Genomic DNA, 27,538 nt, shown 5'->3' on the forward strand with positions numbered 1-27,538 from the left:
ACCCTCACAATTTTATGAACATTTGTCACACTATGCAATTATCTTCTAGGTTTTCATTCTGATGTGGCTTGCTTTGTTTTACTTTTTCTTCTTCGTTATCATATAAAAGACATTGCTCTGATTCAATTAAAACCTCAGCTGAATTAATTGATGGGCTTTTTCTTTGAGTTGGTGAATGTAGTTTTAAAATTGCTTCATTTTTAATGAATAAAGATCAGTGGCCCTGCTGTGTTGAATGATTTTAGTAATCTCTAATATCTCAATTAATAACGTCATCATATTCAATGTGGGGGTGAATAAATGAACCCTACAGCACATCTTGGCAGGCAAGGAGAAGCAATAGAAGGATGTTACCTTGCATTTCTAAATTTAAAAACTGAGATCTATTATATTTTAAAATTGAAAGGTTACAGGTTTTTATGCACAAGTCTCACAAGTATTGTACTATAAAGGACAGTTCCTTAGAATGAGGAATTCTTAATTCTTATAGCATCCCCACTTATATTTGGATGATATGTATGTGCTTTGTGTGGAGCAAGATATTGAAAAGCAAAGGAAACTTGACTAAATGCAATGAAATAAATGTGACTTTTGATACATTTTTTTAGTGGCTTGCATCCTATAATGATCATCATACAAGAAGGATTTTTTTCTCCTCTGAGGAGTCTGGCCCAGTACAGTAGAAGCATGTAGATATGAGTGGGCAGCTGTGTGATGCTTAGTTGCGTACCACAGTTAAGGTCAAGGATGGTGTTATGCATGTTTCTACCACAAAGTGCCGGCAAAACACTTTTGGGACTAGGATGGCTTCTCTGATTCTGTTTTGTTCTGTTTGACTTCAGACTTAATCTTTAAGGAAACTCCTGCTTTTGTTCAAGTCCTAGGCTAAGTGTCTGTTAATACGTAGGGATAAGCATTCAATGATTTAGAATAAAGGGTCTTTTTTGAGATAAATTGTCTTGCCATTTCTTTAAAAGTGGCAAGCTTGTGGGCTTTATGTGCATATGAACTCCAACATAGCTTTCATATAAAAACAGTAGTTATTTTCAAGCAGTTTTGTTTAGAAATCAGTGTTTAACTTCTAGCTGAGGTAAATCTCATTATTACGAGAACTCTTCTCTCTTGGAAGATTCATACTTGAAAGGAGCTGTCTTAGGGTGGGAAAGGGTTCAGTCTTTTCACTTTAAGGATTAAAAGCTTTTACAAAATCTACACATTTTGTTTATTACTCACAAAGTAAGGTTTTAGAAGTATGCTGCTCTTGGTTCTTTCAGTGGGATATAGTGACAAAGATGGATGCTGTTATATCTGGATGTATTCCTGTTAGCCTTTCCAGCCTAGTAGAAATAGCTCCAGAGGTTTGCTGCAGGGCATGGTTAGGCCAGCACTGTTTTGGCAGCAGTACCAGCCGAGGCTGTTGTCACTTTTCTATTGGCATGAGCTTTTGAATAACGATGTGGTGAACCAGACTGGAAAAATTAGCTGATTGCTTTTCAGCTGGACCACTTCACTGCTGAAGCACTTAGGAGGGCATAATAAATGAGGCAGTAGGGGGACAGAAGCAAGTGTTTTGTGGGACAGGATGAACTAGGCAACTGCTTAAGCAATATAATTTGAAATCTGTTTTTCTTTTTTGCAGGAAGAAACTGGCTTGTAGATCTTAGAGTAGCTTCAGTGTCTATGTGGGAAATAAAGTTGCTCTGTTGAATTCGGATTCTTTCAAATTATAGAATAAGGACAGGTAAAAGACTAAACATGATAGAAAAGCAGCCCAGATTGCTTTCTTGTACAGGTCATTTTGTGAGCACAGCTACCTGCAGTTCTTTGTGCTCACTTTGTATCTGTTGTATTCTGGGCAGTGAGCAAAGAATAAGGGGGTATGTTGAACAGACAGATACAGACCTACACCAGCATAATAACTTGGGCATTGAGCTGTAATTCCAATGTATTTAAGGCAATATATTATGTTAACTAAGATTTTGTATGTTATGCAAGGAGGATTTTTCTTTTTCTATCTTGATTTTTCTCCCCTTAGGTCTTGGTGAAGGACCCTATATTTTGGCAAGTTATGGACAGAATGACACAATTATAGGAGCTAATATATCTAGTAGAAGGATATTTCCCCTGCCTAGAGCTGGAGCATATGGAAATGTATTTTTCAGCTTCATGATAACTCCAGGGCTTTTCAGAGATAAAGATTTATGTAAGTGTTCTCAACAATTTTGCTAATGGCAATGCATATTTTTCAAACTATATGAATGATTTTGGATGATTTTTGCTGAATCTTTTAACATAGTATAGATATTTTTAGTTATTGAATAAGCAAGACTGAAGCAGCCAACTTCAAAACTGAGGAATACTGGGGTTATTTAATTAAAAAAAAAAAACAAACAACTGGTAAACCTCACTGCCAGCTTTAAAGCTGACTTTGCAAAGATTTTTGAAGAAATATTGCAAAATACAAGTGATTAGAATTCCTTTGTGGAAAAAAACAAACAAGAAATTAATTAGTTTGTATAACTGGAAAATGGAAAATTTTGCGCATGTATCTTGCCAGTATCAAAACTGAAGATAAATGCAGGATATTTTCATCTCCAGTAATATCACTTCTACTTTATCTTTTCTTCTTTTTTGTGACTTTCAGTGGACTATAAAATATACAGCTTAGAACAACCAATACGTCTCCTGCACCGTCAGTGAGCAGCATCTCCGTACACTGCAGAAGGCAGTTTCTTAGGTGGAAAGTCAGAAAGATTTCTAAGCTCTACTTTTTGCTTATCAGAGATTGATCCAAACTATACAACCAAAAATAAATATGTTTAATATTTTTCCTTCTGTATATATTTTGCTTTCTTCACATTAACTTATTTGTGCTGATCAAGTCAATACACATTTTGTCATTGCTTTCTCAAAGAATTGAATTTGTTGAAAAAAATCCCAAACCCTGAAAAAATAAGATAGAGAAGTGCTGTCTTGGTAAAAATTGAAACTATATTCACAAAGAGTTGACAGTGGAGAAATTAGGGTTTTATATATGATTTCTGAATGAGAAAGTACATAGAACAGAAGAATGAATTGTCTTGTCAATTCCCCAACTGATGTAAAGTGGAAGTAAAACATTCATTATGTCTGTGCAGCACATAGGTAGTCTTTATATCTGTGAGGAATTAGACAGTATTGATCTACATTAAAGACACTTCAAGATTTTATTCAAGATGAAAAACAAATATGAAGTCAGTCTTCTAAGTTCTTATTTTCAGAGAATTTTCTTCACTTTTGATTTCTGGCATGCATAGAGCAAATAGAGGGTTGAGTCTTTTCTTGGGCCACAGGTTTTCTTACTCTATTGTTGGATATAACCATATGTAAAACAAGCCTGGCCTCAAGGTGAAGTCAAGCACATTCTTACAAAATTTGCATGGTGTTATTTACTAATGAAAACTTGGTACAGCTGAAGTGTTAGGTATTAGTCCTAATTCGAGAAAAAACTCCCAATTTGAGCAAGTCCCAGTTTCAGACTGCTTATGAATAATTTCAAAGGCTGATAGCAGTAGACAATGTAGTTTTGATCTAACTGATTAGCTTTCTGCTAATTTCTGATTATGTGATCATTTGAAGTCTCCTTTAGACCCTGCATTTCTAACCTTTTTTTTTTTTTTTTTTTGTTACATAAACCTGAAATACTTCCTATAAAAACCAGCTGTTTAAAAGGGAACCACTTAACAGACAATATACAGATTTTAATCTCACTTTTATTTTTTTTTTTTCTGTGAAAATCTTACGATTCTTTTTATTTTCTTTTCTTTTGTGGAAGCTCTCTCTCTTGTTTCCCTTGAATCTGCTGAAAGACCAAACTACTTTTTGTATGTACATGACAATGAAACCGCTGGGTTGGAACAGTGGCAGGCAAGTGACTCCTTTCAGAGACGAGCCACCTTCTTCCACCACCAGGGCCTCTGGAGTCCAGGGCTCAGCGCCTTTGAACTGCACAGTAAAAAAGGCTTTTTCATCATTCTCACCTCATCCGGTGTTAAAGTGGCAAAGTATGATGATTCAGAAGAATTCAAACATTTGAGTAGCTTTAGTATTGAAGGTAAATTTTGCATTTTGCAGTACCTTCACTATGTTTAACTGATTTTGAAGGCTTTACACACAATATATTGTAAAAGTGAGTAGCTGTTTGTAACTTGAAACTTGATGTTTCAGTGTCTTTTATCTTGACTGAATATAAAAACTGATAATGAACAAAATCTCACATATTCAGAAGTTCTCAAGAATTTCTCTGATTTTTTATTTTTTTCTGAAAACTCCATTGTACAGTATAAAAAAGACTATAAATTTACACTTTATTGACTACATAATCAATAAATAATACCTTTTCGTTCTTTCTCAGAACTCAGTGCCTCTGTGCCTTATAGAAGAATGTGTGAGTGGCGATATGAATCTTGTGCTAATCCTTGTGTTAAAACCTGTAGTGATCCTGAAGGAATAGCATGTAAATTCCTTCCTCCGTAAGTAAAATTAAGTTTGTATTGCTACCCTATTGATTTCTGTAATATGCGTACCATAGGCTTTCTAAGAATGACTGCAGCTGCAATATACATTCATATTTACTCATCCAGATTTCAGTATCACTCTTGTGAGCAAGTCTCACAAGTCATATGAAAACAATTGTAAAAAGCTTCTTATTTCCCGTGGTATACATTCCTGTTTACATGTGACCTCTCAACACCAGAATAAGCAAGTCTATACTTGGCCCAGGGGATTAGCTTCTGGTAGTGGCTGAATAGAAATCTATTAAATTAAATGAAGGCTATATCCTTCTATGGATTGATATTCATATCCTAACCCACGATGCTGTGAATGACTACGTATTTCTGGTGTTCATGAGATCAAAACCTGTAGGAATAGTAAGGGTGGACTACGCCCTCTTCTGTAAGAGAGGGGAACTTTATAATAATAGATATTGGCACAATGTGATGAATTTCACACAGGTGATAACTTGTTACTTGGTAATAAGATTTCCTGTCTCCACGGATCTCCCCTGGCATGTCTGGAAGCACAACAAATTAAAAAGAAAAATGCCTAAAAGCTCAAGTGCAAAATCTGGTGGAAAAGAAATGATATTCTGCATTTCAGCCGACCTCCCTAGGCATATGCAGTTTATGATTAGGAATATTGCTAGTATTACTAACTTTCTCTGTTGATATTCTTACCTTTTTCCATATGAGAAGACTGCTTGTTTGACCTTCTCCTTAAAAATTCCCCCCAAATGAAAAAGGGTTTATATGGACTTGTCTGCACTCTTCCATGCTGAAAATGCACAAGAATGAGACTTTTTATGGAGTCAGCCTAAATATTTTAATGTCTCAAATGAAAATATCTGGGTAAGACAGCAGTCTTGTCAAGAAGTTCTACGTCCATGGAAAACCTTTGTGCATAGGAATCTGAACTTCCTCCTGTTTGTGGAAGCAGAATGGTCCAAAACTATTGTGCTTGTCAGTCTATGCAAATAATAGATTATCAACAATTTAGAAATAGAATTGTGCTCTTCAATGTCTTTTTGACCTTAAATGCCTCAAATGCTGTGTTCATCACTACAGTGGAAAGTTCTCTAAACTCTGATGGGGAAGATATTCAAGTGTTTCGTTTTGCCAAAGTAAAACAAGTTAAAATTAATCTACCTTTCTCCTGTGGCTTTAGAATTAACCATACACTGTTTTAAAGGGTTGAAGGATGCTTGCCATACTGTCCCAAAAACATGATCCTTGATGAGGTCACACTTAAATGTGTTTATCCAGAAGACTGTAAGTATACTTTATTATATTGGTCTAATCTTATAAATCGCTCTAAAGATCCATGGAAAAGTTTTAACCAATTGTACATTATATTTTTTGATAAATGCTTTACTACTGAACTTAGATTCCATTCTGAGTAATATAAAACAAAACTCCTATGTCCAAACAAGCCATAGCTAAAGTTAACTTATTTTATTTCTCTAATATTGTGTTAAATTTAACCTTCTGTGATGGCATTATACTAATTGCAACATATTTGACTATATACTGTGCTAGTATATCATGTGTATATAAGACAAAGATCACAAATGGAGGAAATACTGCTGTGGTGAAAAGTTCAGACTTTTCAGTTTATGAGCCACCAGTAACAAATTCAATGCAACTATTTCATAACTTCTGGTGTGTGATGACACTGCATTACTTGCTTATTCTGGGCAACAGTATTCTTTTAACATAACAATTATATTTAATACTGTCTCTAATTTTATTTTACAAGTTTCAAATGAAATACATTGGTTGATATTTGCTAGTGCAAAGTTACCTCACAGTATACTACCTTCCAAAGATTTATTTATTCAAAATGTTCTACTATTTTGAATATACTTAATTCTCAGTTCCCTTGTTGCTTCTATAATTGCTCTGCAAAATCAAGGTTTTCACTAATAATAAAAAATTAGCTACTTCATTTGCAAACAAAAGTAGAAAACCTCCTCGATCAGCTGAGTTTCTCAAAGTCATTAGACAACCTGGAACCACTGGCCAGTTACCTCAGCAAAATGATGCTCTGATTTGCTAATGTTTAAATGGGACTTGAGTAGAGTTAGATGTTGCCATTTTGCTTTACCAATAATCTATGAAAGACAGTGAAACATGCTTTTTTTTCCTTTTAGGTATACCTTTGACACCGACAGAATCGTCAATCGGAACAAAACCTTCATTGCTAATCTCTCACACGGGTACTACCACAGAGTGTCCTCAGACACCTCCTTTATTTCTTACTTCAGGGACTAAGTCAACCCATGCTGATGTGACAGGCAAAATAACCATGAAAGCAAACACAGCTTTAAGGGGAATGAATATGTCGACACAGCCCGTCACAGACACTTATTCATCGGAAGCATCTAATTCAGCCATCTACTCAACATTTTCATTATCAAGTACAGCGGAGCCTTCCGATGTACTTTACAGCACAGCCAGTCCTACTGTCCTTTCCACATTCACCTCTTAAATAGATTTTCCAACAGCTCTTCAAGCCTCACCAGTCACATCACATACTGTCAGTTCTGCTGCATCTATAACTTTATCCATTACAATAGCAAGTCCAACAACCCCACTCAGTGCAAGTCCTTTCACAACACATTATGTGTTATTAACACCTACTCCCCTAGTAGTAGTTCCATTTCCACCTGAAACATCAACCACTCAGCTAGGAACTGTTCCCCCCTACCTCATTATTAACGACTTTAACCTCCAAACCGTCTTTTGTCACTTCTGAGCTGCCTCCAGGGATTGGGAAGAGTAGGAGTCCTTCAGTAAATCATTCTAAGGGAGCAGCAGTACCCTCTGAAGTGTCTTTTACTGTTTTGTTAGCTGGCAGAGCAACTTTCACAAGACATGTATTTCTTCAAGGTTCACGGCTGCCACTAAGCACATCTACTGTATCTCCTATATCTACTTTGTCTGTTAGAACTAGGTCTGGCATTGGTCAAACTGCAGTTCACCCAACACCCATTTCTGTACTGAATTCAGTCTCTCCTCAAATTCTGACTAGTAGATTTGCTAACTTTGAAACAAGTTTTCCTCAATTAACCACTGTTTCATATTTTGAAATAGCAAAACACTTGTCTAAAACTTCTCTGATAGCATTAAATGCAAGTTCTTTAGCTAGTTTTTCTCCAAAGACATTTTTATCTTTAGTGGAAATTTCAGTTCTCAAGCAGGTATCTCCTTTAATAAAAGGCAGCGTTTCTTCTACTCTCCCCATAGTGGCTGTATCTTCACCTCAAGTTGCTTCTCAAATTCCTAGAAATACTTCTTGGGGTCCTTCCGTAACATGCACAGTATCTATAACAGTGGGTTCTCTGATTACCTCCTTGGAACCAAAAGCTATGGCAGATGTCACCATTGCCTCTGAAAGTCTTTACAAAGTACCTTCCTCAGTTTCCACTTTTCCCATCAATCCAATAATCTCTGATATGTCTATAGCAAGTAAAGCCCCAGCAGAAGAAAAATACATAATGCACACTGATCCCTTTTCAGTGTCATCCATTTCTAAAAAAGCTAATGAAATCCATTATGTCTACAGTCTTCCCTCTTAGGACACTGGTATTACCTCTAAATGCTACATTAATAACCACTCCAGAAATAACAGATTACCCAAGCTCTTCACAGACAGACATGAGAACTGGACCTGTGGCACAAAGTTCAGGCAATTTCATTCCTAAATATCCTTCTTTTACAAGGTCATCATCTTGTTTCTTATTAACAAATCTTGTTGATATTTTGTTATCAACATCAGTACAATTGTATGTGACATCTTCTTACTGCAAGTTCTTCATTGATTCCCACAGTCAGTAGGACATCATCATTAACACAAAATATAACTGCTACCCAAACGTCAGTTTCATCTTTGATACACAAGGGACCTCAAAAAGTCCAGTTATAGACTTTGTAACTTCTGTAGATTCTTCTACATTCATTACAAACATAAGGTTTTCAGCCTTTCAGCAGCACTAAAAACATCCATTGTAATGCCCCCTTTACCAATGCCTACAACTCCTGAAGCCACTTTAGAAAGCCAGTCCAATAGGGTCTCTATGTCTTCACCTCCTCCTAAGACCACTCGTATCTTTACTGTTTCTCTAGGAAAACAGAGCTCTTCGGTAAGTTCTTCAGAAGAAGATGGAACAATATCAGCCATATCTGCTGGAATCATCACTCAACCCACTACACCAACAATCAAGAACACAACAGTGAATGCTACATCCTTAAAAGCGCTTTATATTTTTGCAAAAATACCACCTAGCTCTTCAAGCACTTTTGCTTCTGTCACTACTGTAGCCTCTAGCATTACTACAAAACCCACTGATTCTTTTGTTGCCGATTTGGAATTTTATATGGCTTCAGCTTCAGTTCCTACCACCACAGAAACATCCATGCATGTGTCACACAGATCTTTATTTACATCTGCAGTGACTCAGGCTTCACAGAGCACTAAAGAGACTCCAAAAATTATGATAATGAAAACGACTGGTACTACAAGTCCATTGTCACAGAGTACCTCACTTGCAGCTTCAGAAGTTAAATATGCAACCTCATTTGAAAGAATTGAGGATGTTTTAGAAAGTGGTCAGATTTCACATGAGCAAAGAAATGTTACCAAGACAAAGTCAACCACAACTGAGAAATCTTCCCTGTCATATTTGACAGTATCTCCAGTTCAGAGTTCACCTTTCCCAAGAAACATAACCACAGTAAAAAATCTCTATGTTTCTGGAGTCCCAGATGTAATAATATCAGATTGGTCGAATATCCCAACACAGAAATCTGTTAAACCTTATTTCAGTTTAACAGAGCCCACAGAGCTTGAGACCAGAACTGTAGTAGGTTTATCTCATTCTAGTGGTGGAATGTCTCTGCCTTCCTCTCCAGAGCCCGTGGAAACACAAAGTTCTCTGGCAAGCACAGAAACTATGACAGCTGTAGCTGACAAGGCTTCCTTTGGTACAGTGATGCATACACTGATGTCTACATCTTCTGAATGTGTGGTATGATCAGTTCTACTTGCCCCTATGTGTTAAAATAGATACTGCTTTGCAGTCCATTGTGTTATGCTATGTATGTAATACCAGAGCTTTAAAAATCACCTAATTTTGTTTTCATTTGTCTGTTTTAAAATACTCAACTATTCTTAGATGGTTGCAGTATTGCTGCTCCTATACTGCCCTACTATATTCTGCAACTTGGATGTAAGACTTTAAAAGCCATGTGCAGATTCTAGATAGGAAAATACATTTTTGAGCTGCAGACAAAACCATAATCCATTGGATACTTTTGTTTCTGCATAATCTCACTCCACCTTTCCTTTTTCCATTTGATTCTTTGTTATAGGGTTTAAAATGATAGGAATGGATGATTCTGTATTTTTTTAAAATGCTTCAGATTATTGCTGAATATAATATGTAGCATCAGTGCACAATGATTTACACAGAATATTCCACCAAAGCTAGATGGAGCAGGAGGGGTGTGCGTGTGGGATATGCATCCTTGTCACCTGTCACAAAACAAGCAATTCATTCCAAAATGTGGAGTCTTGTAGTCATGCTGATTCTGTCTCAGAGCAGGGTGATGAACAGGCGGTCGCTTGGACTCTGTAAGGGCAATGAATGTAAGGTTGATTCTGGTTGTTTTTTCCTTGTATGGCAGCCAAGATACCTTGAACCTATTGACAAATGTAGCCACTATGTATGTGTTAATATGGATTGGATATTATACAACCTTTCAAGGAACTGCCTTAAGGATGTGCAGAAGCCAGACTGTGGTTTTCGAGGAATGCCGGTTCAAGTTAACTCTGATAGTTGTTGCCCAGAATGGGAATGTCCTTGTAAGTCACTGTTTTATTTTTAAATACAACATAGAGCCTTGATCTGTAAATTTCAAGTAATAAATTAAGGGTTTATTACAGTGGGAATATGAGGTTGAATACTGACATGAATTTAAAAGAACTGTTCATCAGCAACACAGAATGAAATATACTGAAACTTTTGGTATCTTTGAATTCAAGAGAGTCAAAATATTTTCTTTTGAATCAAAAGATCGAAATGGAATCGGCAAGATGAACATCAGCATATTCCAGCTGACTCTCTTTTCAGAATTTCTATCAGTAGAAATGTTCAGACTTCAACATTTTGTGAAGGAAACAAATTAAATACTGTAATTTCTGCAAGACAGAACCCCCAAATTTCAGTTAGCTCTAACTGCAGTTTTTACTCAGAAACTGCAGAAACTGGCAGATGGCTGTCTGCCAAGGGAACAAAAAAGCCACAAAGAAGTCATATTAATAACCTTGCAGCATTACTGAAACCCATATTGCACTTTTAAATATCTGTCTCAAGATAGGACAGATCAGTATCTTGTTATCAGTAGCTCAAAAATGCATACATTTTAATGCATGAATTTTATTTCACAATGTATGGATTCAATGACCTTGACTGTAAAACACTGACTTAAGTGAAAATTTTCACCAGTTTAAACTTTTACTCTGGGCACATAGCAATAGGTTAAACTATTTCCACTGAGTAATGTAAGACACTTGCTTCTGCTTTTGGTTCAGTATTCTGTCTGCAGAACAAGGACATCAGTATATATATATATATATATATATATATATGAACATTCAGAGGGAGAGGGGGCAAATATTGCTAAATTGGAATGTTTTTAGAAATGCCCTGTATATGGTTTTGTGGTAATCTCATTAAATGACAGTTCTTTTTTAGGTCAGTGTTCTGTACTGTCTGAACTGAGTGTTATCACATTTGATGGAAACAACATAGCCCTCTGTAATATGGCTTCCTACATTTTAGTCAAGTTACCAGGAGAAATTATTGTTGCTCATATTGAGAAATGTCCTGCTAATCAGGTAAGATTCTTGCATTTCTGCAATTATTGTCATAGTTTCTTGATTTTTTTGTGTTACAAGACTGAAATTCTGCTAAGTTTTATTAATTAAAACTTACAGATAAAAGCCATACCCTTTGAAAAATGGCAAGTTATTTAATATTCAAGGAACTTGTTAATTGTGCCCTCTAGATCAAAGAATTTTATCTCAGGTTAAACAGTAATTATTGTATTATGCTATAACGAAATTCAAATGTAGGTTCCTTTTAACTTGATTAGGGCGACATAGCTTCTGTATCTGCATGTCTCCATTCAGATTCTCCACCCACAAAGCTTCCCGAGGACTTGAATTTATAATTTACAGTATGGTAAAAATACTAAAATACTTTGAATAGCCACTGAAATCTGTTGTAGTTATTTTAGGAAGGTATTAATGGTTTTGGGATTAGTGTGAAGAGTTGTTCTTTGTAGTTGTCCAACTCACTGCATTGCCTGCAGAGGGGATCCAGCCACTTTATTTTTAGACTGTCAGTTTAGGTCAGGTCAGTCTCATCCTTAGAGTCTTTACATACACCTCCTTTGCACTGTCCATAGTCCTAATTTATGTAGCCCTTGAACAACTGGCTTACATTTCCATCTTCGGTTTGTGGATAAAGAAGTTTCTGATGAGGAACTCCATCAGGATTCTTTCCATCCTTATTTGTTCGCTTACATACTCTCACTTGGGGGAACTGTACACGTGAATTTTAAGTCCCGAGTCTTACACTGTTGTAGGGTTTTCTTTTAAATTTCTCCCTTCACTTTTTCTTCGTTGCAGACTAAAGGTGTGAACACAGCTCATGGAAGCAGATGAGCTTTAGAAGTCTGTAGCTGTGGTTCTCTAAGAAATACTTTTTGAAAGGGCCTTGCAGCATATGCTAAATCTTGTGATACTGATAATGAGTTGCTCTCAATGTTAAAGCTGTTCAGCTAAAAGCCAGCTGAGGTATGGTATATATGAGCTATATCTTGTGCAGGAGGATGCCTTGGTAAAGTAGCAGTTTTATCAGAGTTAGGGCAGGAGATTTTATTGGTGTATCTGTTGTATTTCTATGTAATTTTAATTCAGCTTGTTCAGGTCATGGTGTTATCTTTTCTGTCTTGTTTTCCACATAAATCCCTTTGATTTAAATCTTTAACAAGCAAATCAAGTTTCTAAAAATAGTTCATAGAAAGTTCACAAAAATACTTATTTTTGCCAAAGAAGAACGCTGCTGATTATTATTGCACTTCTAATCTCTTTCTAATGTTTTTCAGAGTGCAAATTCAATAAGAAAACTAGTGAGTACTTTTTTCTTTTACTAATTATAAAATACATCATTATTGCACATCTTGAAAAAATTCCCTATGGCACTGGTACACAATTAGAAAACAAATAGTAACTGAACTTGTTTGTCACTTTTCTTTTAAGGTTCCCCCTGCAAGCACTTCGGGGCTCTGTTTTAAGAAATTAAACGTAACAACAGGCACATATCAATTACTTATCAATCGTTTAGCAAGAAAAGTGAGTATATGTCATGTATATATGATGTGCACACTTAAAAGATAGCTGAGAGTTCATTCGGTTGTAGAATGCAATAGATTAGATTTATAATGAATGCACTATAGGATTAGGATTACTTTTGCTGTTCAGGTTCCCAGTAATTCATAGTATGCTAGAAGCAAAAAATATGCATTTCTGACACCATGCTCCACTTACATGCCATTTATCCAAAATGAAACTTCAAAGTTCTTTTGAGATTTTAAAGAAGCTGCAAAAGCATTTATACTTGAGAATGTGTTTCCAGAAAACCCAGAGCCAAACAGAAATGTTCCAAAATGTGATAAATACTTAAGCTGCCTTTCCTGATAGTAACAGGTGAGAACAGATAACTTTGAATAAATGAATGCGAGTGGAGGTTTTTTATTTTATCATGTGATATGTGATAAGTAAGATTTATTGTTTCTGTAATTAGAAAAGATTTCTGTATCTTTTTTTCTTATGCCTACTTCATTTGCAGTTATAGGAAATGGCACTGACGTGAAGCTCTGGGACTTAAGCACTGTGTCTGTTATTGTGTGTGGCAGAGGCTGTAAAAAATATCTTTTGTTATAAAATGTAGAGACATAAAATGCATCTTTGCCATCTGTTTTTGTCTCTAAAGCATATTTGGTTTATTTTAGGTAGTAGTGGATTCTGTAATTCAATCATTACCATTTTCAAAAGAAGGACTGAGTATTCAGGATACTGGTGCAATGTATGTTGTTAATACCCCAGCTGGCATTAGCATCAAGTGGGCTCACATTACAGGCATCATCGATATACAGTATGGATTACACTCTAACACATCCATGAAGACAGAAGGACTTTGCGGTGAGGCTATGGTTTTTTATATTTAATAATTTCCCATTTAAAATGTACACCTGCCTTTTGTGTCTGTGACCTGCTGTCCCTATAGCTCTCCTTGTGACCCCCGTTAACTACACTGACAATCGTATTTGAGGTGGGCTTGTGAAATTCTATTAATAATAGTAAATCAGTAGCACTGTTTCAAAGCACTCTGTTTTGCAGAGCAAGGAATGATCATTAGATTGTATCTAATTAACTTAAAAAAACTGTACTCATCACTGCCTGCATTTAAGAATACTGTTGAAGTCAGGTAAAGAAAAGGGTAAATTTTTCTATGGAGAACTGGCTGTTGAAGAAGCTCAGGCAGTGACAGTATATTTCAGTGATTATGAGAGAAAAGGATAACCGTCAGATGTTAGCAGTGGCAGCTTATCACTATGCAAATACTGATAAAAGGTATGTCTTGGGAAGGGTCCAAGTCCCCTGAGGGTAGTGAATCCAAATGGAGATCTGTTAAGGCTGGATTTAGGGTCCAAAACTGTGCTGACATGTCCCAGAGTTACAATGATACTAGATTGAGCATATTTCAGGCTTCCCTGATAGCCTTCATATAACTCTGCTAGTAGGAATTACATGGAAAATTGTAAGCAAATATTTGAGTTACTCTAATTCTATCATGCATGTTCACTTTCTGGTGCATTGTAATTTTACAGTCTAACACATACTAAACAGGAAAATGAACTTGTTAGTATTTTAAACTGCTTTCAGTTTAAAAAGCAAACAAAAAACAATACAGATATGTTTTAAATATAGCTGTAAACAAAATAAGTTGAAAATCAATAGCTGTATTCTGCTTGAATAGAAGTTATAGATCTACTGAGAGAAGGTGAATGCTGGCTCTGCATCTTTTTCTAATATCATGCCATCTTCTCTGTGCACACTGAAAAAGATTGGGATAAGATGTGGTCAAATGTAGGAAGGATTACAGAATAGTTACTCATTGTGCCATAGAAAGAAAGAGGAAGACTCTGCAGACAAATCCAACCTCTGCTATGAAGTGTTGCTCTACCTGATATTTTGCCATGAAGTCTGAAGCGTCTTTTAGCGCTTCTTTTCTATTCTCTGCCTTTTGTTCCTGTCTGGGATTCTCCTATCCTCTCCCTCTCAAACTGAAAAAACTGTGGGACTATGTGGCACAATGGCTTTATTTTTAAAGATTGTGCAATTTTTTATCATCATCCTACAAATTCTAACACCAGCACAGTCTGTGGGATGGCATTAGGTCAGCAGCAAGAAGCATAAGTATTAAGAATATTGGAGAGTGGTGCTACCATCAAACGCTCATTATGCAAATGCCACCTTCTGTGTTCTTCCATGCTGCCAAGAATAATAACTTGTCATGTGAGGCTAACCCAGTCCTACAAGGTACCCTGGAGGGTATCAGGAGGAAGCATGAAGCACTTACAGTGTGGTTAGCAATGTGGAAAGAATGTGAAAAAAGTATAAAGGAACCTTGGTTAATTAGTTGCTGGGATGTAAAACACTGTTATGAAGATTAAAATTTTGGCATTAAAGACTTGCTACATTGTCGTGGTTTAAGCCCAGCCGGTAACCCAGAACCAAGTAGCCACTCTCTCACTCTCCCCATTCCTCACCCCACTCCCGGAGGGATGGGGAGGAGAATCGGAAGAATGCAACTCCCACAGGCTGAGGTAAGAACAGTCCAGTAACTAAGGTGTAACACAAACCACTGCTGCTGCCACCAATAATAATGATAAGGGAAATAACAAGGGAAGAGAATACAACTGCTCACCACCCACCAACCGATACCCAGCCAGACCCGAGCAGTGATCTAGCCCTTCCGGGTAACTGCCCCCAGTTTGTATACTGGGCATGACATGCTGTGGTATGGAATACCTCTTTGGCTAGTTTGGGTCAGGTGTTCTGTCTCTGCTTCCTCCCATCTTCCCCTCCTCCCTGGCAGAGCATGAGGCTCAGAAAGTCCTTGGTCAGACTAAACATTACTGAGCAACAACTAAAAACATCGGTGTTACCAGCACTGTTCCCAGGCCGAAAGTCAAAACCACAGTACTGCACCAGCTACTAAGAAGGAGAAAAATGACTGCTACTGCTGAACCCAGGACAGCTTATAGGAAGTGTATGTTTTCATTGATTAATTAACAGAATACATACAGTAATGAATTCAGGTAGCCAGAGGATGTCAGGGGTTTAGGTGGAGTGTTTTTTTCAGTGGTTTGCTTTCCCAAAAGAAGTAATATGGCATGTTTGTTTGTACTTTGAATGCGATGCTCTGTCCCCAGGGGTGTGTAATGGAGACCCTACTGATGATCTGAAAATGCAAAACAGGACCATAATTACAAACATGGAGGAAATCGAAGTGTTCATTAGGAGTTGGGAAATTGAGAAATCACTTGATGTAACAACCAGGAGGCCAGTAAGAAACTGTACTGAAGATAACTGTACATACTGTATGGGACTGTTAAATGGAAGCACTTTCATCCCTTGTCACAAGAAAGTGAGTATGAAGATCAGAGAAATTCCAGGTGCAAATTAAACCTTTATAGTTAAGAAAAGCGCAAGAGAGATACGTACAGTTTTATGTATTGCTTATTTCCATGAGCTGACAACTGGATGGGTGGCTTTAATACCTCTGCTTTAATACTTTTGTCATATTGTCTGTTGTAAACATGCATCTATATGGATCCATGTGCTATTATGGTCTTTATTAAATTATTTAGTAGGAAAAGCTCAAAGGAGAGACATCAGATCATCATCTCAACACAAGAACATTCCAAATAATAATTAAATTTTTAATAAATGCTTGACACAGGTCACTAGAACAGAAAGCCTCATGCTCCTGCTGCATGCATCAGCAACTCATGCAGCCTGAGACTGCTTGAACCGAGAACATTCCTAGTTAAACAAATTTTGATATACTCACTATTATGTTGACAATTTGGTAACATTTCTTACAGAAAGAAATATTTTGTTTCTGGGCACTGTACTTTCTAATAGGGATATTAGCTGTAGCACACAGACTACCACTAGAGGTGGGTAGTGCAGCACAACTGCTTTCCTAAATTTTCCTAAATTTCCCCAAATCTCTGAGGTCTGAATTACTTTCCCCAAGTAATATAAAGTGAAGGGATTAATTACTCAAGAGGCCCATTCCTTCTCAGAGATAGATGTGTCCAGATTCCTGATTCACTTCTTGCTGTTCTGCCTTTCCATTGTTGGTTTGCATTGTGATGCTCTTCAGTTTCCATCACAGACAAATACTGTTAAAGGTATTGCAGGCATCTGAGCCCCTTCCTTCAAGCTTCCAAACCCTCTCCTCACTTTCCACAGGTAGAAAAAAGTGATGGAGTTCTGAAAGGAAGGGGTTAAAGAGTTTTGTTGTTTGTTTGTTTGTTTAAGATTAATAGATATTAGTCACAGAAACTTAATGGGAGGGAGCAGTGATGAGCAGTTTGGAATCAAGAAGGGAGAATAGCACCAGTGGGTAGCAGAATGCTCTCCGTAACTGTTTTAACACATCTCATTTGAAAATAATTAAAGGAAATCTGAATAGTCAGAATTCCTACTTCATAAATGCTTCCAAGAGAACTCTCACAGCCACAAATACAATGTAATTGCATCTTTTACTGGTTCATAGCAAAACATGACATAGCATCAAAACTGCCAAGGACTTGTTTCCTCCATTAGGAAATTTGTTTTCTTTCACATACATGATGGAGGTAGAGCCAGAGTGGGTAGAGCAAATTGTACTCTTCACAGGCATGAAGCAACTGGACAAAGACAGGAAACAATCATCAGGGCAATTAACTTTATGGCAAAGCGAGTGACTGCTTGAAGACTGCTGAAACCATAGAGAGAGCTGGGCTGCAGCGCCATAGTAAACAGGAAAAATCTGACTTTTCCACCTTGTTACAAGCCTATAAAAATAAGAACAGAAAAAAGATTGGTTGCACCACCTGCATTCAGACCCAATAGGCACAGGCTATTGGGTCTTCCTGCAGACACAGAAACAGAACACTCAGTAATAATTCATTCACAGCAGAAATTTATGGAAGGTATAGCAGCAATGCTTATTGATTGATGCTTATCAATGCTGAGACTGTTGACTTCTAGCTGACAGGGAGATAACTGCAAAAGTGGTGTGACGATGTCATTAGGACTGTCTTCTTTGCCTACTAATGAGCATAAAAAAATTCTGTCAGTTGAAGTTTTGCAGAATGAATGTTCTGGAAAAAAATGCAATATTTTTTTGCTTCAGACAATGCTTATGATTTTTTCCCTTGCAGCTGTATTATTTCTTGTAATCAATGATTTAACTGCAGAAAGCTCTTCCACTTCTTAATTCTCAATTACAATATGTTCCCAGGTGTCACCACAGGAGTTCTGTGAGAAGATGTGGATCAACAGTACCAATTTTTGGAATTATGAGTGTGATGCACTTTCTGCATATGTGGCTTTATGCAACAAGCACAACATCTGCATTAAATGGAGGACACCTGATTACTGTTGTAAGCAGATAGCTATGTTCTATACCCTAGAGTGGCTTTATACTGCTGCAGTGTTTAGCGATGAGTTATTTTTTTTCTATTCTTATTGTGAGTACCATCTCATTCTAACACAGCATTAGTGAATCAGGGTAAAGGTTATTAAGATGTATTGTTTAAGTCAAAGTATCATGAATCAGTTTTAATCTTGATTGAATTAGTTTCTTAAAATACTGTCAGAAATATAAATGCATGCTTTCTATGATACACTTGTTCTTACTACTTGTTAGTCCAATTAAATGCTAAAAGAATAACAGCAGCACTCACTACCTTTTTTTTTTTTATTACTTGCAGCACTGAAATGTCCTGAGGGCAAGGAATACCAGCCTTGTGTGCAACCCTGTGAAGCAAAGACATGCTTGAATAAATGGTTCTATGAAGATTCTCCCTGTTCCTACTTAAGGGAGGACTGCGTTTGTAGAAATGGCACTATTCTGCATAGAACAGACTCTGACCTCTGTATACCAGAAGAAAAATGTAGTAAGTGCTGCAGGAGAGGGCAGTTTTGTAGATATGCTAATATTAACTGCAGCTCACTAGAAGTGATGTTTAAGTTCCCTGTCAGTCCTCAGTAAGTGTGATGTTGTATAGCTCCCTTCAACAGAGCCCTCGTCTATCTCTCCAGTTTGAGCTTTCAGTGCACTTGGATTCAAGAGCCAGTGCTGATGTACTTCTGTTGGGGAAAAATAATGGTCATTCTGCCATAGCACCCAGGTTTTCTTTCCTAGATTACTCAGGAAGGAATAGCATGGGCAGGTTCTTTCCCTCACAGTATTTATTTTCACCCATAGTGAAGCCTTTGTTCATTTGGACCTTTTGAGGTCATCTTCTTACCTTGGATTCCTTGATCATAATGCTCCACAGAACTCTTATTTTATACAATGCTTCTGTAGAATTCATAGTTGCTTCCAGAAAATCTGCACTCTCTACTTAACAAAGGGATATAATGTTTTTTCTCTCAGCATGTACAGATAACAAAGGACAGCCCCGCTCTGCTGGGGAGATCTGGAATGGGTCCATGAGAGGCTGTTGCATGTACAACTGTTTAGAAAATGGAAGCATTGTTGCTGTAGAACCTGAATGCAATGAGGATCCACTACCGGTCTGTGAAAGAGAAGGGGAAGTTATCGTCCATGTCATCGAGGAAAGAGCTTGCTGTCCAAAGAAAGTTTGTGGTATGTACCACACTTATTTTCAGTAACAGAAGTATAAGATTAAGTGCTTGACATTCAGTGGCAGAGGATGATCTTTAGACAGGGTCCAAGGTAGCATTTTTCAGAAGTGCTTTTTAGGTACTTGCAGTTGGTTGGGCCAGCAAAGCAGGCTGCTTTACTTTGTAAGAACTGACTCACTGAAAGAATATATTTTTTTCATTCTTGTAAGTCTGCTTGTGAAACAAATCTTCTGTTCAAAATGAATTTTGAAGCTCTTCAATTGGATTTCAAAATAAATTAATAAATACTCGATGATAGAAGTAGCTTGGTAATTAGGGCAGTCATCAGAGCCTGTTCACTTTTCTTATTAATGCTTTGGTATCAAGAGCAGTATCCTCTGACCTACTGCTGTTTCACAGAAGCAGTATTCTGTGAGCTGATCACTGAATACTAATATTTTGCCTAGCCATGGTTAAGGAATAAGCTCATTGCTCCTAAAATGTTAATTCAAAGATGCTAATTTCTTCATAACATCTTCAAGGAAAATCGGCACAAATGGTCAAACTGATATGCTTTTGCTCATTGCACCTGTAACCAATACTGAACTGTCAATTTATTAAGGGAGTATTTTCACTGGGGCATTTTAGCTGGCTTCATGTGTAGGAAGCAGTGTAGGTAAATACGTGCTTTAACAGGGATATAACTGTGCTTGCACAGTGCCACGTGACTGGAGTTCCACCAGCCCTGGGTTGAGCTCGAAGGTCTACAGGATGGTATGGAGTACACTTTAAGCTGACTTGGGCTACTCGTAGTTTGTGAATCTCTATATTGAATGGTATATACATCTTGAGATATAGAACTTGCACTCATATCTGTTCAAATGTGTCAAAATTGATTGTTTTTTTTTATCCCACAGAATGTAACATGTCATCATGTGACACTGTTATTCCAACATGCAAACCCAGTGAAAAATTAGTGGCAGGTTACCACCCCCTGTCCTGCTGTCCACAGTACCGATGTGGTAAGGGAAATACAAACACACAGTTTCTCAGACATTTTCCACACTTGTATTATGTGTAGTAAGAAAACCTGCCTTACAAGTTGTTTTAATTGTTAACAGAGTGGGACACTGTAAATAGCACCACACAATGACTTTTTTTTCCCCACATGCCAATATTTTCTTGTGTTTGTGTTTTCTGTCACTTTTGACTTACAGATAATTTGGGGTAGATGAAGAATATCTTTTATCTATCTTTTTAGTATTATTTCTGTGGCTGTTTTTAGAATAGTGTTTATTTCACATCCTGCAGAATGTGATCCTTCAGCTTGTTTCAATGCTTCCCAGCTGGACTGCAGAGAAGATCAGTTTATTGTGGAAGCTAAACAGGAAGATCCCTGTTGTTTCTCTTATCTCTGTGGTAAGAATCCTCTAATATTTTTATGATTAACTGAGGAATAGTGAAGTATTTACAAAAACAGTCTATAGTTATAAACCTAATCATTTAAGTCAGGAATTCATGTAGAGGTCAGTGGGATTTCACACAGGTCAGGCTGGCTAGAGCATAAGTTATTCTTCAGTTTTGGGATCTTTTATTTCAAACATAATTTTGAACATACTACTTGAACTTTGTTATGGTTTTATATTTGAATGTCAATCCATAAAAGCTCTGTTATCCAAGTAACAAACATGATATGACTTGGTATATAGCTTATTATATGGAAGTCACATGTGCTAACATTTTAGTATTGAAAACTTTGCTTTTTTTTTTAATTTAGTTTGTGAATCCTGTATTGAGCCCGTTCCCTTGTGTAACGAGGGGGAAATTCTCACTGTAGACCTTAATACCATACATTACTGTTGTCCTCATTACTACTGCGGTGAGTATAATTCTTTATCAGTTCAATACGTTACCAAATTTAGTAAGTAGGATGCACTCTGTGTGTGGAAATTCAGCATTTAGGGTGTGCTGCAAGAGAGAATAAGAGATCTAAATTAGGGTGCTCGCATAGAGGTGAGTTCAGATTTCTTGGTATACTCAGTGCTGGTCTAACCAACACAGTCAATGGAGTCTGGAGAGGTTATTTAGTCCACCAGGGAGAATATAGGTACTTTCAGGGTGATCTAAGTAATGATATATTGGTGTGAAACTGAATCCCATCCTTGGAATATAAATATACAGTTGTTCACATACTAAAACACCTGCTATAAAACAGATTCCATATTGTTGTTCCTCTATTGTACCATTTGCTAGTGTTTAGGCAGTTTCTTTGCAGTTTTAGCTTTCCTAAAAGCTGAAGGAAGCAATAGGCCAAGGGTTTCAAACACTGCTGGGTTGCCTACTATTCAAAAAGAAACAGAAGAAAAATATTTGCAGTTTAATGTGGTCTTTGGTAGCCTCATAAAACCACAGAAATTGTGCTGTATGTTCTTAAGTAATATCTACATGTGTAACTGCTTGATTTAGATTAACTCTTGTCCTGTTGGAGTCTTTGAGTAATTTCAATTAATTAAGTAGTCTTCCAGCAAGTCTGGAGCTTAGTAATTTCCATATTTTGGTCCTTACCTTTTCCTTGCACTTGCACCCAGGTTAAAGTTTCTGCAAAGGGCCTTTGGCACTGTTTTGGCCAAATTCTGGCAGGTAGAAAGTTAGATCTTAGTATGTGGTCATCTTTCAGAGTCCAAGTAAGCCACCTCTGATAAGGCAGGCAGATATTTGCTTACTGGAGTCGTCCTAGGAGGGCAGTTGCTCCTGTTCTCTTACAGAAGTGTGCTTTACAGCACATTTGTAGCTGGTACTAGTTATTACCTTGAGTGACTCTGAAGTAAGAGGAATATTAAATGATTCCTGTGTGAAGTTTTCTGAAAATTTCAACATGTTTTAAGGCAACTAAAAGCATTTTTTTAAATCTTTGTTTATTTTTTAAGTTCCAAATATAATTCAGATGCTTAAGAAACACCATAAAAAATAGTTAAGATGTCATTAAAATAGTTCATCAAGAGAAATATAAACCAGAAAATTCAAAGAAAATTTGAGTAAATGTGTGTCATATGTTTCTTCTCTCCCTGTCCCCTTTAGTTTGTGATGAAAATCTTTGTTCTGAGCCTCCTATGAATTGCACAGATGAAATGACACTTGCGAAGGAAAAAATACCTGGGCAGTGTTGTCCAAAATGGCACTGTGGTAATCATTGCTTTATTCCTTAGTCATTGCTGGTAACAAAAGCTAACAAGTAGATAACTGATTACCATGGTTTTCTTGTTTTCAGAATGTAGCTGTGAAAACGCTACTATGCTGACCTGTAAATTGGTAAGCACTGTCTTTTAGATAATTTTATTAATGGTGTTCAACTCTCTTACTCCTCCCTTTTCATTCCTTGTTTCAATTTAAAGGGTGTTGAGGCTGAACAGGGACAGGCATGTAACTCCAAGTGTCTGCACAGTATTTTCAACTATTCCTTGGGAAAATTTTGCCTTGTGTGTCATGTCAAAAGAAGAAAAGCAACTGCAGTATTATTCTGTTCAATGTTGACTTGCAATATTCTGGGAAGGTTTTGCATGTAAATAAACCCAATTATTTTTAACAATTAATGAGGAATAAGCTTTATAATCATATATATAATCTGAAGAAATATGTTATTTTGTTAATCCTTTATGCTTTTGATTAAAATGATTTAACATCACTGAATTCAGCTGTTATGAGAAGCCGTAAGTATTTTGCTCCTCACATACCTTCTCATAACAGGGACTGTAATCTGGAAAATAATTATGAGTGAACGTTCAAATTCCCATTATTATTGCAGTGATGGAGATATTTTCCCTATCAAATGTCTGTCGCTTGACCTTCTTTTCCCTTATGTGAAGGCTGAATAACGTAAAGTCTAAACAGAAGTTGCAAATTTGAATAGCTATTACCTAGCTTTTGGAAGAAAATTCATAGAAGGTAGTCTGTTGCTGCTATGTTTATTACTGACATAACTTTGTATCTAGGAAAAGTTGCTCTTCAGTGACTCTCCTATTCAAATGCATTCTCTTTGCTCCTGTTTAAAGCAATAAATACACCTAATAATTCTGAATGTGCTACTGTTTAAGTACGTTGCAATTTTTTTCTTTTATGAAAGCAGGGGTAGAAGTGATGAAAGTAATATTTTACATTTTAAAAGAAAAAAATTCTGTTTAGCACTACATTTAATTGTCCATGACTTTGCAAACTCTTATCTTTTTATTCTCAGGGAGAAGTTAAAAAAATAGATAGGAATGTTTCCAGTGCTTGTGGATGCACTCACTACGTTTGTGGTAACTTTTTTTCATATTCTTAGCTGTTTTAGTTTAGTTTTTAGCAAAAAAAGTCATGCAAAGAAAGCAAAAATAGGGCCATAATAACTTTCTCAAGCATAAACACTCCTTTAACTTGATTTCATGGGTGTCTACTTAGTTACGCCAGTACGCTCTCTTTTCTGAACACCACGCTTTCCCTGCTAACCCATCCATTTTGTGTCTGTTCTGGTGGGGTGTAGCAGTGTCACAAAACTGCCCTTGCTTTCAGAGTCAGGCATGGTCTGTCTGGTGGGAGGTAGAAAGGGTGCAGATTGTGAACCTTAGCTGAGTGTGAGCAGTGCGAGTGCTGCTAGTTCAGTATCGAGCACTAATATCTCACACCAGAGCAACAGACCTGTCCAGCCAGCACAAGGGTAGATATCCTGGATTAAGATAAGACCTCTGCTCCCTTCCCTCACTCAGCTACCCTGTGTAGACTAGATTTCAGCTGTGCTGTGCATGGGGGTGCTTGCTGACTGCTGCAATCCTGACTGCAGCCCAGGCTAAACTGCCTCTGGGAGCAAAGCACACGTTTACAATACAGCTTGAGGGTATTACTGACCCATAGGTAATTGTAGACTTGGTAGTTTAACGGACAGAAAAGCTACATTTTTGTGCTGTGCAGAATGATTCATATAGCATATGTAGCCCAATGTTAAATATTAGAACTCTTTAAAAATAAGGCCAACTTTTTTTTAATTCCATAGTAGTTTTTTAATTCCAACTTTAGACAGTTTTGCATTTTGCAGCATTTTCTTAAACTGAATTACACCTCTCCCTCTCCCCTTCCCTCCCCCCAACCCCATCTGATAAATAAACCACAAACCAATCAAGTCTAAAAGTCAGAATACTTTTGCAGACCATAGGACTTTGCCCTACATTTGTGTCCATGACGATTCTGTTGATTTGCTTGATGATTTTTTTTTTCCCCTTCTGGTAACATTTATTTGTTTTTGTGTTAGAGAAGGATGATGTGTGTATCTTCCAAGAGGTCACAGTACTGAATCCTGGACAGTCAGTGATTCAGTTCTTGGATGGAGACCTTTGTTACACTGTACAGTGCTTACAAGAAAAAGATCAGAACACAGGATACAATGCAATGCATTTTACAATGGTGAACTGTTCCCAGCAATGTGAAGCTGTGAGTATTCTTAAAATACGGGAATGATGCAATTTGTGAGCTCAACTACACCATAAGGACAAGTCACAAGTGAAGACTTTGCTAGTCCTGTTTGCTAAGTAAGAATTTGAGAACTTAACAGTGATGTGTATCTTGAGACTCCAGGATTCTTTTGAAAGGTAATTTCTAGCAGCATATGTGTTTACAAAACACTTTTTTTCCTGTCTTTGTTGTTTTCCTTTCTTTCCAGCATCAAATATACATTCCTTCCTCCAGTCACCATACTTGTTGTGGTACCTGTCAAGACATGTCCTGCTCTTTTCATACTGAGAATGGAACACTAATCATGTATGAGGTAAGTGCCTCTGGACAGAGATAGGAAGTTACTATAATGATACAATAAACAGGTGTCTGACAGTCACTTCTTAGTTAACTCATGCTGTGAGTCTTGCTTCATACCTCCTTACTGCTGATTACACACTCAGGGACTATTTATGGTATATGATGGGAAAGAAGTGTGTTTATTTAAAAACCTGCCATTTTACGCTAGGTGAATACCTTGTTTAATTTTATTTGGTGTAAGATTTTCTGTGAAGATATATAAATATCATCATTTACTTCAGGCTGGATATGTTTTAAGTGCAGGGTAGGGTTGAAATTGTAACTCTAAGTCATGTACGGTGATCTAGATGCATTGGGAGCTTCTAAGTCTGCATCAGGATTCCTATGTTCTCCTCTTCCCAGGGCCACTCGTCTCATCATTCTGGTTTCTACAGAAAGGAAGTGTGCAAACTGAAGCACTAGGGTTTAGGATCCTCATGGTTTGTTCCAGCATTCATACAAGGAAATCTGTATGTGGTCATGACTTGGTTCATGTTTCCCATTGCTTTTAGAGCAAAAGAAACTATCAGGCTTTTCTTCTGGCACAGAGTCCTTTTGGTCTGCATTAGTACACAAATGCTGAGCTGTGTGCTGGAGAGCAGAACTGTGCCTCCAGGGCGGAGTAGTTATTGGTAGTAAGAAGATGGTCTTTGCTGACTGTAGGTGGTCTGCAACAAGCTTTTCACTCCAGTAGGTACTACAGCACGAGGGGACCACTTTCACAGACATTTGGGGTTGGAGATAAAGCCAAAATGTTTTGTATTTACTGACAATGGTCTTGATGCATACATTCAGGAAGGCAGCACCTGGACCTCCAACTGCACTAACTACAAGTGTGCAAAGACTGCTGCAGGGGCAGTCATACTGGGATCAAGTGTTGTCTGCCCTCCTTTTAATGACACCGAGTGTACAAAGGTTTGTACTTTGGTTGAGGTAAGTGACAATAACTGACCTGGAGTCAGTTATTATTGACTGGACCTTGACAACACATGCGTACTTCATACACTTTCTTTAAATTAAAGAAGTGGTAAGTAAAAACATGTAAGAGAACAATTTACAGTCTTGTTTTGACTGACAAAATACCTGTGAGGAGTACAACAGTTTGTTTGGGTCCTAATGATGACTGCTTTTAAAATACTGTGGAATTGGAATCATACTTGATATATCACTATACAAAGTGCTAATCACTATGGCTTACTTTAGTTTAGAGTAACACTTTGCCCGGTTCGTAGTACATATACACTAAATAAATTGGATCAAGCAATTCAGAAATGCTGCATATAAAAGAGGGCAATACTAAAAATTCCTGCAATTATGCAAAGATCAGGAAGATGACAGAGTATACATAAACTTTATTATCTCTTTAACTAAACATTGTATAACATAAAAAAAAATATAATCTAGTATACATGAATGGGCATCTACCTACATCATATATCTGAAAATGTAAATTGGGCACAAGCACAAAAACTGGTTTGAAGAATGCGAATGCTTTGTGTACATTACATATTTTTTACAATTTAATTTCTAATTTAATATGTCTCTAGCTTCACATTTCTTATAATTCTTGCACTTGCAGTACACCGTATATTTAATGTAAGCTACAAATAATAATAAAAGAAAAATACATGTAGAAATATATGCGAGATGGTAGTAGCATTGCTGCCTTGACTACAGATTATAAATTTAGCACAGTCCTACTTATCTGCTCCATTTGTTTAAGAGTCCTTATTTCTTGCAAACCTGAAGAAGGCATTCTATCTAAAATTAATGTCTGTTCTACTTTGACTTTACGCTCCAGTTTCTTCCTTGGAACCCTTTTGTCACCATCTATTAGAATCTTTCCTTAGTAATAATCATTAAGATTTTAAAGAATGGAGCCCTAAAATTAATTTTCTGAATCATTCTGACCTGTTTTTCAGAGATGCTGAGTAAAGACTTGAATCAGTAGATGAGGAGAAAACTCTTCTGTCAGGCAGCTTAGGACAATTTAGGAATATGGATTTAAGAGGCTGAGTTTAAGTGCTTAGTTAAGAAGTCCTTGAACAACTTATTCAATATTTTTCCTGCAATGAAATAAAAAACGCATTCTAGCATGAAAAGACTGAAGCTTAACAATGTCTTTAGCCTGTTCTTTCCAGTGCTAAGAGTGCTATTTATGTTCAGTTGTCTGTTTGATATCCGGTTCTGTGCTATGCACTAA

The 27,538-nt window shown here is 37.0% G+C and overlaps 1 protein-coding gene across 1 annotated transcript in view; it reads left to right on the plus strand.

Annotated features, from left to right (window-relative positions):
* OTOGL (otogelin like) overlaps window positions 1–27,538 on the plus strand; it is a 98,310-nt gene that overhangs the window by 62,715 nt on the left and 8,057 nt on the right. The window contains exons 32-55 of the mRNA XM_065663903.1: window positions 2,036–2,203; window positions 3,815–4,093; window positions 4,394–4,511; window positions 5,728–5,807; window positions 6,689–6,754; window positions 8,664–9,565; window positions 10,224–10,401; window positions 11,294–11,436; window positions 12,711–12,734; window positions 12,865–12,957; window positions 13,617–13,806; window positions 16,104–16,318; window positions 18,188–18,329; window positions 18,660–18,845; window positions 19,328–19,540; window positions 20,436–20,540; window positions 20,830–20,937; window positions 21,296–21,397; window positions 22,597–22,701; window positions 22,787–22,827; window positions 23,750–23,813; window positions 24,797–24,975; window positions 25,205–25,309; window positions 26,131–26,250. Coding sequence (XP_065519975.1) covers window positions 2,036–2,203; window positions 3,815–4,093; window positions 4,394–4,511; window positions 5,728–5,807; window positions 6,689–6,754; window positions 8,664–9,565; window positions 10,224–10,401; window positions 11,294–11,436; window positions 12,711–12,734; window positions 12,865–12,957; window positions 13,617–13,806; window positions 16,104–16,318; window positions 18,188–18,329; window positions 18,660–18,845; window positions 19,328–19,540; window positions 20,436–20,540; window positions 20,830–20,937; window positions 21,296–21,397; window positions 22,597–22,701; window positions 22,787–22,827; window positions 23,750–23,813; window positions 24,797–24,975; window positions 25,205–25,309; window positions 26,131–26,250 — 3,926 coding nt within the window. The remainder of the gene's footprint in view (window positions 1–2,035; window positions 2,204–3,814; window positions 4,094–4,393; window positions 4,512–5,727; window positions 5,808–6,688; window positions 6,755–8,663; window positions 9,566–10,223; window positions 10,402–11,293; window positions 11,437–12,710; window positions 12,735–12,864; window positions 12,958–13,616; window positions 13,807–16,103; window positions 16,319–18,187; window positions 18,330–18,659; window positions 18,846–19,327; window positions 19,541–20,435; window positions 20,541–20,829; window positions 20,938–21,295; window positions 21,398–22,596; window positions 22,702–22,786; window positions 22,828–23,749; window positions 23,814–24,796; window positions 24,976–25,204; window positions 25,310–26,130; window positions 26,251–27,538) is intronic.

Source organism: Lathamus discolor, chromosome 1 (assembly GCF_037157495.1).
Source record: "Lathamus discolor isolate bLatDis1 chromosome 1, bLatDis1.hap1, whole genome shotgun sequence".
NCBI classification, from domain to species: domain Eukaryota; kingdom Metazoa; phylum Chordata; class Aves; order Psittaciformes; family Psittacidae; genus Lathamus; species Lathamus discolor.